Source organism: Aplysia californica, unplaced genomic scaffold, assembly GCF_000002075.1.
Source record: "Aplysia californica isolate F4 #8 unplaced genomic scaffold, AplCal3.0 scaffold00636, whole genome shotgun sequence".
NCBI lineage: Eukaryota > Metazoa > Mollusca > Gastropoda > Aplysiida > Aplysiidae > Aplysia > Aplysia californica.
Window position 1 is genome coordinate 160,530 of NW_004797906.1, and position 13,141 is coordinate 173,670.

General features: G+C 39.1%; 1 protein-coding gene across 1 annotated transcript in view; it reads left to right on the plus strand.

Moving 5' to 3' along the window:
- The window catches only part of LOC101857057, a gene marked incomplete in the record, with an annotated part of 61,825 nt that overhangs the window by 27,058 nt on the left and 21,626 nt on the right, over window positions 1–13,141 (plus strand). The window contains 13 exon segments of the mRNA XM_013087770.2: window positions 1,268–1,587; window positions 2,277–2,372; window positions 3,165–3,231; window positions 4,436–4,505; window positions 4,978–5,130; window positions 5,625–5,699; window positions 6,721–6,873; window positions 7,697–7,787; window positions 9,170–9,268; window positions 10,028–10,065; window positions 10,380–10,526; window positions 11,761–11,881; window positions 12,462–12,568. Coding sequence (XP_012943224.1) covers window positions 1,268–1,587; window positions 2,277–2,372; window positions 3,165–3,231; window positions 4,436–4,505; window positions 4,978–5,130; window positions 5,625–5,699; window positions 6,721–6,873; window positions 7,697–7,787; window positions 9,170–9,268; window positions 10,028–10,065; window positions 10,380–10,526; window positions 11,761–11,881; window positions 12,462–12,568 — 1,537 coding nt within the window.

Sequence of the window (13,141 nt, forward strand, 5' to 3'; positions counted from 1 at the left end):
TTCAGGCTTTTCTTTTTCCTTCTCTCTCTCTCTCTCTCTCTCTCTCTCTCTCTCTCTCTCTCTCTCTCTCTCTCTCTCTCTCTCTCTCTTTCTCTCTCTCTTTTCTGTTTTATTTTTCTCTTTTCTGTTATATTGTTGTCTCTTGTGTGTTTTCTTTCCATCTTTTCTCCCCTTCTTTCTTTCTATATCTCTCTTTTTCTGTTCTGTCTGTCTCTATCCTCTCTCACTCGCTCAGAAGCGTAAGTGACTTTCACTCCAGACAACGTAAACAAGCTACTTTAAAGACAGATTTAAGATTTTTTTGTTGGTAAGTCAGAAATCTCTGTTACAGTGAATAATTCAGGTACTAATATACAGTCAAATCTGCCCTGGCGGCCACCTCTATAAGACGGCCACCTGTACAAACGGCCACTTTCCATCTCCCCCCTTGCGTTTTTTCTATATAATTTAACTGTGTAAAACGGGCACCTGTCCAACGCAGCCGCGGCCACCATATTTTACCACATAACCCCTATCACACCAAGCAATAACACGTGTCTTAGACGGCCACCTTAGTGACTCCATTACATTTTGTCATAAATTGTGCATTGGCCCATGGCGTTGTAGGCGAGCCGTCATAATTCAATCGCCTGTCGTTTTTGTTAGGTAGTCCCTCCAACCGATCACAGTTGCGTAGGCCCCTCCCACTGTTGACCAATAGCTACCAATTTTCAGCTGCTGGTGAGGTAAGCGTGTGATCCCTCAAAACCCATAAACCCCGCCCAGAACTAATACACAAATCGTAAGTGAGATGAATGGTCACTGTTTACCCAGTCTGTAACAAAGTAACAATAGGACGTCAACATGAACTTGTGACAGAAGCTTCGCTCGTTCTCCGAGTGGTGGCGACCCATGTGTTTGTTTTAACATTGCACTCGGTCTTCCTCGTCTGAGACATTTCGTTTTATTGACACCCTTGTGCAAAACCAGCAAGAAAATAAAAATTACAAATAAAATACAAACCACCACCACCAACTACAAAAACAGCAACAATGGGGCTACTTTCGATTGGGACCTCAGATGGGAATGGGTCATTTTCTTCATCTTGATCAGTCCTGCCTAAGATGGCCACCTGTCTTATACGGACACTTTTCTTCTTGACAATGGGTGGCCGTTTTACACAGGTTTGACTTATTTTACCCCTTTCTTTGTCTTAATTTAGCCCTTTTAACAATTTGTTTTGGCACTTTTTTGTTCATTTTGGCCCCCTTTTGTATACCAATCACAGTGACCTTAGGGGACAGACTGGAGGACTCGCCAGTGGAGATCCCCATTGCGGATGACATCACTGACGTTGCCAGCACTGAGGCAGGGGGAGACGACACTCTCGGACCAGGACCTCTCGTAGCTACACAGACCTCTATAGAGGGCGCTGTGGATGGGGGACTGGAGGTGCCGATGGATCAGACAGTGGAGAGTCAGTCGGTGACGATGGGCCCCACGGAGAGAGATCCTGATGGCCGACGACCGGGTACGGCACCCAATCTCTTGGCTCACAATGACGACACACTTATTGTGCCGCATGATTTTAACACAGCCATGCATGAGGTGAGTTACACGTGATATAGAGTTAGGTAGTCATAATGACACCTGACTTAGTCGCACTCAGTGACATAGAAAGTTTACACAGCCATGACATGACGTGATTTATAGCATACATATAGACACATGACTTTTCTAACACATAGTGACATACGACTTTAACACACATAGCAGTGCATAATTGTAATGCATTTTGCAACATATAACCTAAACACACATAGGGACATATGACTTTAACACTGTCATGCATGATGTGAATAACCCACATAGTGACACATGAATTTAACACAGTTATGCATGCCATGAATAACATAGATAGTGAAACATGGCTTTATCGCTTGATATAAATAACACATAGTGACACATGCGTTCAGCACACACAGCAACATTTGATTTAAATTTACATAACCATGCTTGAGGTGAGTTAAAAACACACACATGATGAGTTATGAACACAGTCAGCATCATGCAACTGTAAGGCAGCCTTGCATGAGGTGAGGTAAAACATACACGAAGCGACACATGAATCTAGCCCGGTTATGCATGAGATAAAACAGATGCTTGGCAAAGCATGGCGTGGTCACTTGGCTTTTTTTTAGGTCAGCGTATTGTATTTGCATTTTTTTTTCTCCTCTCAGCATATTCCTTTGTATTGCTCAAGCCCTTGCTTCCTTTTTTCTTCTATATCCTTTCAGATCTCGGAGCAGCGACGTCTTCTTGAGCGGGCGAAAAAGCAGATTCGTGTGCAGGATGCTTTTGAGGAGCTGGAGAAGATGGAGGCAGAGGAGGAAGTAGGTGTTGGTTTTGATAAAGATTGTGTATGATCCTGACAGAGTGTTACTTTTTTTTATTTTGTGGGTTATCTTTATTCTCAGCTCATATGTTGTTTGTGGAGAGTCAGTCTTCTCGCTCTCTTGACGCTCAAGTGTATGTGCCTGTAGGGGGATGAATGACTATGTTGTCGGCAAGATTTTAAATTGTACTGAGCCCAAAATTTTTCTTTTCTTTTTTATTGGAGTTTCTAAATCTGTGTTATTGATTGCATGTGCTCAAGAAAATTTTTGTCGAAATTCAAATTCTAAATGTTTGACAAAAAGCAAGAAAAAATACCTGTTATAGGTAGGATTGTGAAAAACAGAAAAAGTAGAGTATTTGTGTGGTATTGTGGTGAAGTCAGGGGCTTGTCAAATTAATTAAATCAAAGTAACTAACATTTTTCCTCCTGTTGAGCAATTTCTACTGATTTTTGTTTGTTTTGGGCTCAACACCTTTTATGTCCATTTAAAAACACATTCCTCCGTGGATTTTACTGAAAGCGTTAGACAAAGGTATAAAAAAATTTACTTTGCATTTTCCAAGGACACTACAGCTTTAGGAGTCACTAAAATCTAACAGCCATTTTCTCGCTAATTTTACCTCTGATACCAGGCAATCCCCACTTCTCCAGTTGCAAATATCTTGACTTTTATTCTTGATTGATAATTATTTTTCTTATTAAAAGCAAAGCAAATGAACAGGTTCTTAGATTATACAAATAAGTCCATATGTCGAAAAACTGATGAGCAATTTTTGATCTTATCCAGAATGTGGTTCAACTTCCTGCCACAGAAGAGTATGATTCTCTCACCATCTCCCACACTCCGAAACCAGGTGAGATGCTCAGTATTTCTTTTTCATATACAGTCGGACCTGGTTATCATCCACCTGTCCAAGACAATCACCCGTACAAACAACTACTTCCTCACCCCCCCCCTGTATTTTTTTTATAACAACATTATCCAAGATAACCACTTGTCTAAATAATCAGTTTTCTCTTTGACAATGAATGGCTATCTTGGACACTTTTGACTGTAATTCATTTTCCCATTTTACTGTAAAAATTCTCTGTACAGTAGATGGTTGGAAGGTGCCTTTCGTAGGTCCTTCTTCCTTTCGTTTCCTCTGTTGTTTCTATCTGTGTGTCTTGCCATTCAACCCCATTTAATGGCCATAATGCCAATGTGCTGCTCTTTATTCAAAGTCAGCTAAAACATAATCACTCATTACACATTAAATGTTGTAATTGTCAGGATTCTCATTCTTGATTATTTTTATTCTTTTTAAGAATTAATATTGATATCTCAGCGACCACTGTGTCTTTATTTTGAAACATCATAACCTACATCAAAACATGAAAAATGTAACAATGGGACAAGTTAGTGTATGCTTGGAAGATTACAAATGTTTTATATCCTGTATTGACACACTTTAGGTCTTTAAGAAGTTTGGCTTTTCCACCCTGCTTGCCAAGGTTAACCCAAACAATATGGTATACAGCATCCAAGCGGAAATACAGAGATACACAACAGAATTATTTTTCTGTACGGGAATCAAATTCATGTCTTCTGCACGGAAAGGTGAACAGCCTAACTATTTAACCAAAGACACTGGTCAAGACAGCATGTCAGTTATAGTAGAAGGCACAGGTGTCAAATTCAAGACCCGCAGGCTGCATCCAGCCTTTGAGAGAATTCTACATAGTCCATCCTTTGAATGTCAGTAATGCAGAACATTATTTAAAGCATAAATGAACTTGTTGCCAAGAAAAGATGCCAAACACCCAACCCTGACCTGTTGGCTTAAGAGTAAAAATTTATATGACTTGAATTGTATTAAATTGTATATTCAGATTTGTCTGTTTTGATTTGTAATGGTAGTTCCGTTTTCCACTGCTCATTGAATGCTTATCTAGTTTGACTTGCAACTTTAAGTGTCATTTGAGCTTTGCCCCGTGAGTGATTGAGGTTGGCACCCCTGGTATAAGGGAAGAAGACTCTTCTTATAAACATGCTTGTGTTTTGTGCTCTCATTACAGTTGAAGATGAACTGACTCCAGCCGAGAAAGCTCTCATGGCTGGTCGCAACTATGTGATCTTGCCTAAGAAGTAAGTCATCCATGATAAGTGGTGGTCTACACATACCTTCTCATTGTTCAAAAGTAATTATAGACATAAGGAAACACACTGTCTCATCTCTTAAATTTGATGCTAATATATTTACTCATGTTGTGGGGTGTTTAACAATTTGTTTTTTTATAAGTAATTTTGGGGGGAAAACATTTAAATAATATTCTGAGACCAGTGTGTGTGTTGTAGAGGATGTTTTGCTTATGTCTACAGCCTTTTCCAAGAAGCTCCATAATTTTGAGAAAGTAGTTTTTTAACTTCACTGCTTTAAGATGTTCTTGTCTACAAAAATGTGCTGTAACCAATTATTTTTTGCTACCTCTGTTCAGCTTTTTCTAAAAAGCTTACTGATCTTAAATCGAATAACTAACTTTTTCTACTATTGTCCCAATTTTAGTTCAATCGGTTTTGCTATAAACCTTTCACTTTTCTTTTGTTGTTTTCTTTGCAGGAAAAAGAAAAAGCGGGGCCAGAGAACGATGGACTTGGCAAAAATTGAAGCAGCTGAGAAGATGCTAACGATGCGACCGCCAAACAAACTGGAGCGGCACGGCTCAATGCCCAAACTCAACAAAGTGGTGGAGAGGGAAATGAGAGTGCCATGGTGAACTTAAAACTTATATTTTAGTGTCATGTTAACATTTTTATATACCAGAAATAAATGATCTGAATACCTCTGGAATCTTTTTGTTATTGCCTTTTTACCAAGTTCTATGAAGTTGATATTGGATAGGTTTATTATTATTTTCTGATTGTACAACACATGTGGACACCAGTGCTTATGGCAAATGATATAGACTTTCAACCTTTTATATGGTGTCGATTTGATGGGAACAAGGAAAGAAAAGGGGATACTATTCCTTTTCTCGTTCATCTCTAAATGGACATCCCTCCAGGCCTCCATAGAGCTTCGGGTCTCCGTGCCTAGGGTTGGACCAATATCATTTTCTTCACTGCTTTGTTCAATCTACCAAAAAAAAACCCATTCATATATTGCCACTGTCCCTCGGATATTTGTGTCATTCTATCTTGCAATGTGCTTCTCTTTACTCTAGTAAATATAGAAATAAATGCAATTTTTCTTTGACTGTTGTGCAGGCAAGTTCGTTCTTACAGAGCCAGCATCCCCGACCTGCTTAACTTTGAGGAGTTCAAAACCAAGAAAAGAATGCCGTAAGTAAATTTGAGAGCTGGAGATGTTGAGTGTTATGTGTTTGAATGATATGTTTTTGTGGTTTTGTGGGGGGGTTTTTAGTAGAGGTTTTTCGGTGCTCGCAACTGCATAAGGTCATATGAGCGCCAAGGGGTGGATGTCAACAGAGAAGTCCCTACAGGGAATCAGACTTACAAAGCTCACCTCTCTAGCTTCAACAGCACAAGGTCTGCTTCGACTATCAAGGCACCCTGGAAATTGCGGGTCACAAGAGTGTTACGAACAAACAAAAGAAGTAGAGGAAAATGACGATAGTAAGGATTAGGAAAGAAAAAAGCAGCAGTTCCCTGTTGTAGTTCAGGTACAGTTATGAGAATGACACTGTTGGGTCAGCCCATTTACAATTCTACTGTGCATTAGAATGAGGAACTTCCCCCCTTTGGGAATTACCTAAAGACACTTCAGTCAGTTGCACCGCCCTGGGGGGTATGTTTATGTGTGTGGACCTATAGTATAGATTAGTTTTTGAAAATTTTCTTAATCCTTTTTGCAAAGAACGTGGTCAAAACTTTATGCTTGAGCATAACTTGAATAGATAAAACAATCACAAATTAGTTGCCATATGCTCAAAGTGTCTCTCTCTCTCTCTCTCTCTCTCTCTCTCTCTCTCTCTCTCTCTCTCTCTCTCTCTCTCTCTCTCTCTCTCTCTCTCTCTCTCTCTCTCTCTTTTCTCTCATTCACTCGCAAACACACGCACACACACACACACACACACACACACACACACACACACACACACACACACAGGGTCAACCCAAAACATGCACAAAGAAAGAAACAAACACATACTCATACAAACACACACACACACACACACACACACACACACACACATACACACACACATACACACACACACCCGGACGCACATACACACTCGCAATTATTCAATCCAAGTCACACCCACTCACACATGCTCTGTCACACATCCCAGGGATTAAACTCAATTGCTGTACTCTCACCCCCCCCCCCCCCCCCCAGTTCCGGTGAGGAAGATAGAGAGTGGGTACGAGGAATCTGGAACACCTGGTTTGACCAAGTCTTCCCTCCTACACCAGAAGATTCTGAGGCTGAGGAGGAGGAAGAGGAGGCAGGCCAGCGCACAGAGGAGAACAAAGATGAGAAGAAAAAAGGGTGTGGCAAACTTTCATTTATTCTCTTCCCACTGTGTTTTCATTGCATTTTTATCACTTGAGAAATCTTCGAAATATTTTTGGACTCTGAGTAGAAATTTCTTCAACTTATATATTTTGTTAAAAAGGTTCTGAGCTTTCATATCATTTCGCTTGAAAACTCCATCACTATTATATTATCTTGCAAGGAATTTCTGTTACTGTCATAATGTTTGCCATATTGTCTGTGCTCGTAATCTTAGTCTATGGTGTCTTCTGGCAAGAGGTAGTTTATTGGTTCTGTAATTTGTGTCAGCCTTTTATATCTATGGTGTGTTTTATTTCCTGTATAGCTTCCATTATCAGGAGATGTTCTATTGATTCTTTTATTGTGGTCTGCTTGTCTCATAATATAATGATGTACTAATGTAATAATAATAAATAGCATTTGTATTGCGCATGTCCTCACTTGAAAGCAAGCTCTATGCGCTTTACACTATATTATTACCCCAGCAGACCATAGAACACTCAGAAACATTCTCAGCTTCCCGGGAAGCATGCTTTGCAAGCAGCTGGTTAAGCGCTCAAACACTAACAAACTGGCAAGATCTTTCACTGTCTATAGCTGGGTACCTATTCCCACTTGGGTAAAGTGAGGAAAATTCATGTAAAGTGCCTTTCCCAAGGACACAATGTCGGGCCCGCAGCTCGAACCCCCGAACCCGCAACCTCACGATTACGAGTCCGGTAGCCTAACCACTAGGCCGACAACCTTTAAAATAAAAAGAAAAAAATCAACTCATTAACTTTGAATTTTTCATTGTCTTTTGTTTTCTAATTTACAGGAAGAAAGATCCTGTCTCCGACATTCTTTCTCAGGATATTGAGGCCATAGACCCTATTGCAGACACACCTGAGAATGCTGAGATTTATCAGGTAACTTTGATGTTGTGACAGTCAGTCTGGCACAGAAACTCTTAGGTTGTGAACATCAGTTTGGCTTTTCGTGCATCCTTGGACATTATGATCAATATTTATGGTGTAATGGCACCATGGTCAATGAATAGTAAGGTACTTTGCTATTGTATACAGAAGAAGTGAGTTTGATTCCCCTCGCAGAGAACTTTATTTTGCCAAGCACTTATGTTTTTATTTAGGGATAAAATGTCCTACTTAGCTTACCAGGTTGTCCATGACAGTCAGAGTTGAAGAGGTTAGCATTCTAAATTATCTAAATTGTATTAATGGAGCTGTAAAACATTTACCACTTATTGATTGGTCGTTGCAGGAGTAAAACATTTACTATACGTGTCAGGATGTGGTGGAAACAGGGGCTTGTGAGTTTTCGAGCCTGTGGGGTTTTTGGTTTCACCTTAAAGGTTTTTCAGTTGTCTTGCTTTTGATGAAGAAAACAATCATCCATCTTAAATAGTAGTGGAGATATTTGCTATTGATGGAGGTTGAGGTTGCCTGATTTCAGAGGTAAAATAAGCAAGAAAACGAGTTCCAAAGTTTAATTACTAACATAGTTATATAAAATTTACATTTTTGTGCCCTTAATCGTTTTTCAGTAAAAGTCCACACAGTGGTTTTTAATAGGTATATAAAGGATATTGAGTCTGAAAAAAAAAATGCGATTAAAATTGCCAAACGAGCGGGGAAATGCCTGTTTCTTCAATTTAATTATTTTTACGAGTGCATGATTTCCCTGTGATTCCTCAAATATATTAAATGGACATTGGGGGTGTAAAACATTGACTGTATATTAAGTGGACATAATGTGTTATTGTTTGAATATTGAGAAGATTTAGAGCTGTTGACAGGTCTTTCAATTAAGATTGTTACTATTCTTGAATATGGGGAAATGTTGCTGATTTTTACTAAAGTAAACTCAATATCTGTTTCTATTATACTAATATTGTTACCAATGGAGGCAGGGCATTCAAATCTAACTCCTCAAAGTGCTTCTGGATCTGATGTTATTTGCAAAAAACTGAATACATCCTGATTGTAGTTATTTCCTCTCTGTGGCAGGACAGTCTTGTAAAGCAGTTCCAAAAGATGTCTGTACTTTCTGTACTCCTAGCCTGTGATGATTTAAATTTAACTATGCTTTTTTTTTTTTGCTTCTTTTTGGTAAAGTAGAAACATGTTTATTTGTCCCCCCCCTGCTTTTATTGTTTTTTAAGATCTGTCCATTTTTCTTTATTTCTATTTTTGATTTTTTCCTTTTTATGTCTCCCCCCCACAAAAAAAAAATCAGTTTCCTTTCAAAATCAATTTCTCTGCATTCATTTCATGAATGCTGTTGTGTCCAGATTCTGTTGGAGGAGATAGAGAAACTGTCTCAAGTGATCAACACCATGTTCAATCCGACAGCCTTTGATTACTGCAGGCGTGGGGCTCTCTACAGAAAGGTAGGCACATTGCATCCCCACCTAACACCTAGTGCAGATGGACACGTAAGACAACTGTCCAAATTTAAGTGAAATTGATTACGATAAAGGAAAAAAATAAATGCTAATTCTACGAATCTCTTTGTTTTTTTCCCTTTTTGACTCGGTGGTTTATTCCCCTTTTGGACTTTTTATTTATGAGTCATTTGCTTTTTTTATGTGGACATCACAGTGACCACTGTGTAGGTTTAAGGTGTTATGGCCTGTGGTTGGTTCCTGTACAGGGAAGTCTTATTGTTTACTATCTCTGTCTGTCTGTCACAGCAGCCTGCCTCATAATTGGGAAGCTGGGCACGTAAAGAATTCTGAATGATACCACCCATCACAGAGTCCAATGACAGCTCTGAGAACAAACGCGAGTTTGTTTCTGCTACTATATGTTGTTTATTAGGACAATATCAATTTCGAACTGTCAAAATGACATAAAAACAAAATATAGAAGCTTGAAGTCTCTCGTAATGACTTGATGGGCTAGAGGAATAAACTTTCTGTAATGTGTCAGACTTATCTCTTAAGTTAGAACTTAACATGAGATTGGACATTTTAAGAAATGAAAACTTTGAGATAGGTGTTGATGAGTGTACATTTTTTTCAAACCAATAGAGTTCTCCTCCATTGTTTCTCAGATGTAAAATAAACTCGTGATGTTGTTTTATCACAACCCTCAAGATTTTATAATGTCAAAGTTCATGATCTAAGTTATAACTTTTCACCTTTCAGATCGGACAGCTGAAAAAAGCTGAAATGGACCTCGATATGTGAGTGTATTCTTGTGTCATAAACATTTTCAAATGATGATGTTGTGTGAAAGATTGAGTGCAAGTAGCTTGGTTGGAATTTGTGAGTAGTCCTTGCATTGTAGAATATTTGTGTGTGTGTGTGTGTAGGTGTGTGTGTGCGCTAGCGTTTGTGCATGTGTGTGCGCATGCGTTTATGAATGTTTGTGTTTGTGCATTTGTGTGTGTGTGTGTGTGTGTGTGTGTGTGTGTGTGTGTGCCTGTCTGAATGTAACAATACTAAATACTACAAATGCCCACTCAATGCCATCTGTGTCCATCCTTCGGTATTGCAGGGCCATCAGCCTAGAGCCGGACCTCCTAGATGCTTACTGGCATCGCCACCTGCTGTTCATCCTACAGGACAGGAAGGCAGCTGCGCTGGATGACCTCAATTATATCATGAAGAAGAACAAGAATCACTCAGGAGCATACAGATCCATGTACGACTTTTTTCCCTCACTTCTCCACATTTTCTGGTTTGGTTGATCAGTTGTAAATACTTTACACCCCTAATCAATATAATCTAAAGTTGTGGTCATGTCTGTAAGGGTCAACCCAATGCATTGTGGATCATTTAGGAGGCAGGTTACTTTGACCATGCCTCTTGTAGAGTTCAACCCAGCCAGAGTGAGAGTGGGATACAGTATCCCATTAGACAGACGCAGATACTCAATTAAATTACCTCCCCACTTAGGAATCCACACACATCATCAGTTTACAATAGCAAAAAAGCTATTACACCTCAGAGACTTATAGTTTCAATATGTAAATCACTTGAGATGTTTGATAGAGTCACTCACTCACTTGCCCTTTGACTTGTATTGTTGGGAGGAACTGAGACCAGAAGTTGTCAAGATTTTTCTTCATATCTCTCTGTAATCCTGTTGAGTAGATCTTTTGCCAGCAAACAAGTCCACTTTGGTTTTAATAGACGCTATACTGAAACTGCTACTTTATTATCTGGTCTGCCTCTTTGCCAAAGAATGGCAGTTTTGGCTTCTTGTATGATGGAGACAGGGCTGTTTGTATTCTTTTTGTTATCAAATATTTTTCTTTAATGAGAAACGACTTTTGCATTTTGACTGCTCAGTGTAAAAGTCCTCCATACGTCATTTTTCAAAATGGCATATAGAGGAGTCTTTCACAAAGCTGTCAATTTGGTTATTCAGTTTTTAAAAAGCAGGAGAGATGTAGAATTAAAACTACTTTATAAAGTGACACTTTCAGTTTTGTACATCTAAGTGTTTTTATAGTTTTGATTTTGAAAGTTTTGTTTGTGTAATTATGATAGTATGTGCTGTAGACGTACTCAATTATGAAGTGGGTGTGATTTAAGATTTTAATGCCTCTATCAACACGATTTAGATCATGCAGGAGGCTGGCTGCTTCAAGCCTACCTGTCAGGGCCAACTCAGACTGAAATAGACACAACATCCCAGTAGAAAGGTGGACATACTTGACAAAATCTTCTCCACTAGGGAATTAAACTCATGTCTTCCACATGTGATGCCAAAATGCCTGACCACTACACCACTGATACTGGTGAACTGGCTGTTACCTACTGACTTCTTGCAAAGACATATGAAGTTTCCTGAATGATTGGGTTTTTTTACTTTCTGCACTTTCGTATCAAAGATGATCTTTAAAAAAATTGTTCTGTGTCATTCTTATTAGGGCAGAGATCTACAAGAAGCAAGGGGATGTGACTATGGCCATCATCAACTACTCGTCAGCTATCAAGTTCAACCCGCTGGACCACGAGGCTCACTTCCAGAGGGCAGCGATGTACGAGGAGGTCAGGAAGTTTCCTTCATTTGCTTTGGGAATTTTATTAGGATGCTCTGAGAATGTTCTGAAGGGTTTTTGGACATTAAATGACCTACAGAGGGTCATTTATGTCTAGAAGTGTTAAGATAAGGGTTTGTATTTAGTTGGTGATTTGAAGAGAAACGTTTTCAAAAAGAAAGAAGCAGGGAAAAGGAATGTTTTGTTAAAGGTTTTAATTGTAGGTTACATTTACATTGTTTTTGTTTTGTTTGAGTATAGAGAAAAAGAGAAGCACCTCAAAACAATAACAGTCATTTTATGCTGAAAAAAAAGGAAGACAGACAGAGATGACAGAGGACAAGAAGAGAAGTTGGACCTACAATTGGCTCCCTCCTGTCACCTGTTCCACCTAATGATGTTGTGGTGGATGGTTGGGGGTGCCAGTGGTAGGTTCAATTTCTTTATACAATGTCCTCAGTTACTTTTATTTCTGTCTATCAGCCTTGCTTTTCCCAATGCCAAATGACCTTTATTGTGGAGATATGCCTCTCTTTGTCTTATGAATCAGCACAATCTAAACTGAACTAAACTAAATGTTTCCATGGCAGAGAGGCGAGATGTTGCTGGCCATGGAAGACTACACCAAGGCCATGAGGATCATGCCCTCCCGCACTGATGCCATCATGAAGCACGGCATGTACTACTTTGAAAATGAGTAAGTCACACACATTTGAGCTCTTTTTTCTATAATAAGTATGATATTAGTGTCAATTTGACACCCATTTTTTGTTACACCCACCTCAGTACAGTATAATCATAGTAATTGCTTAATTGCATTTATTAAGCACGTATCCATGCTCAACAGCTTGCTCAATGCACTTTACAACTAGTATACAGCTGTAGATCATTAATGAAAAATTCTTATTGGTTCTTACTGACATGATGCTTTTAAAACTATCGTTGTACATGTTTAATTTTCTGAGAATGTGTATTCTGGTTAATAGACGATGTTGAAGATGCACTGATCTGGAGAGGTTGTGGGATACGTAGATCTAGTTTACAACCCTCAGGAAAAAGCCCTATGTTATTAGTTTTATGAAGGACGTGTGCACTATGTCTCTTATCAGGGATGGGTAGTTTAAGGCAGTGTTGGTAGTTATATGTTATCTTTCCCTTTGTTGTTTGTCTGTCTGCTTTATTTTTCCCCTCCACTGAATCACTGGTATTGTATTGGTGTGCTTGCTTCTTTTCACTCAAATTAAAATGACCCCCCTCCCCTCCCCCCCTC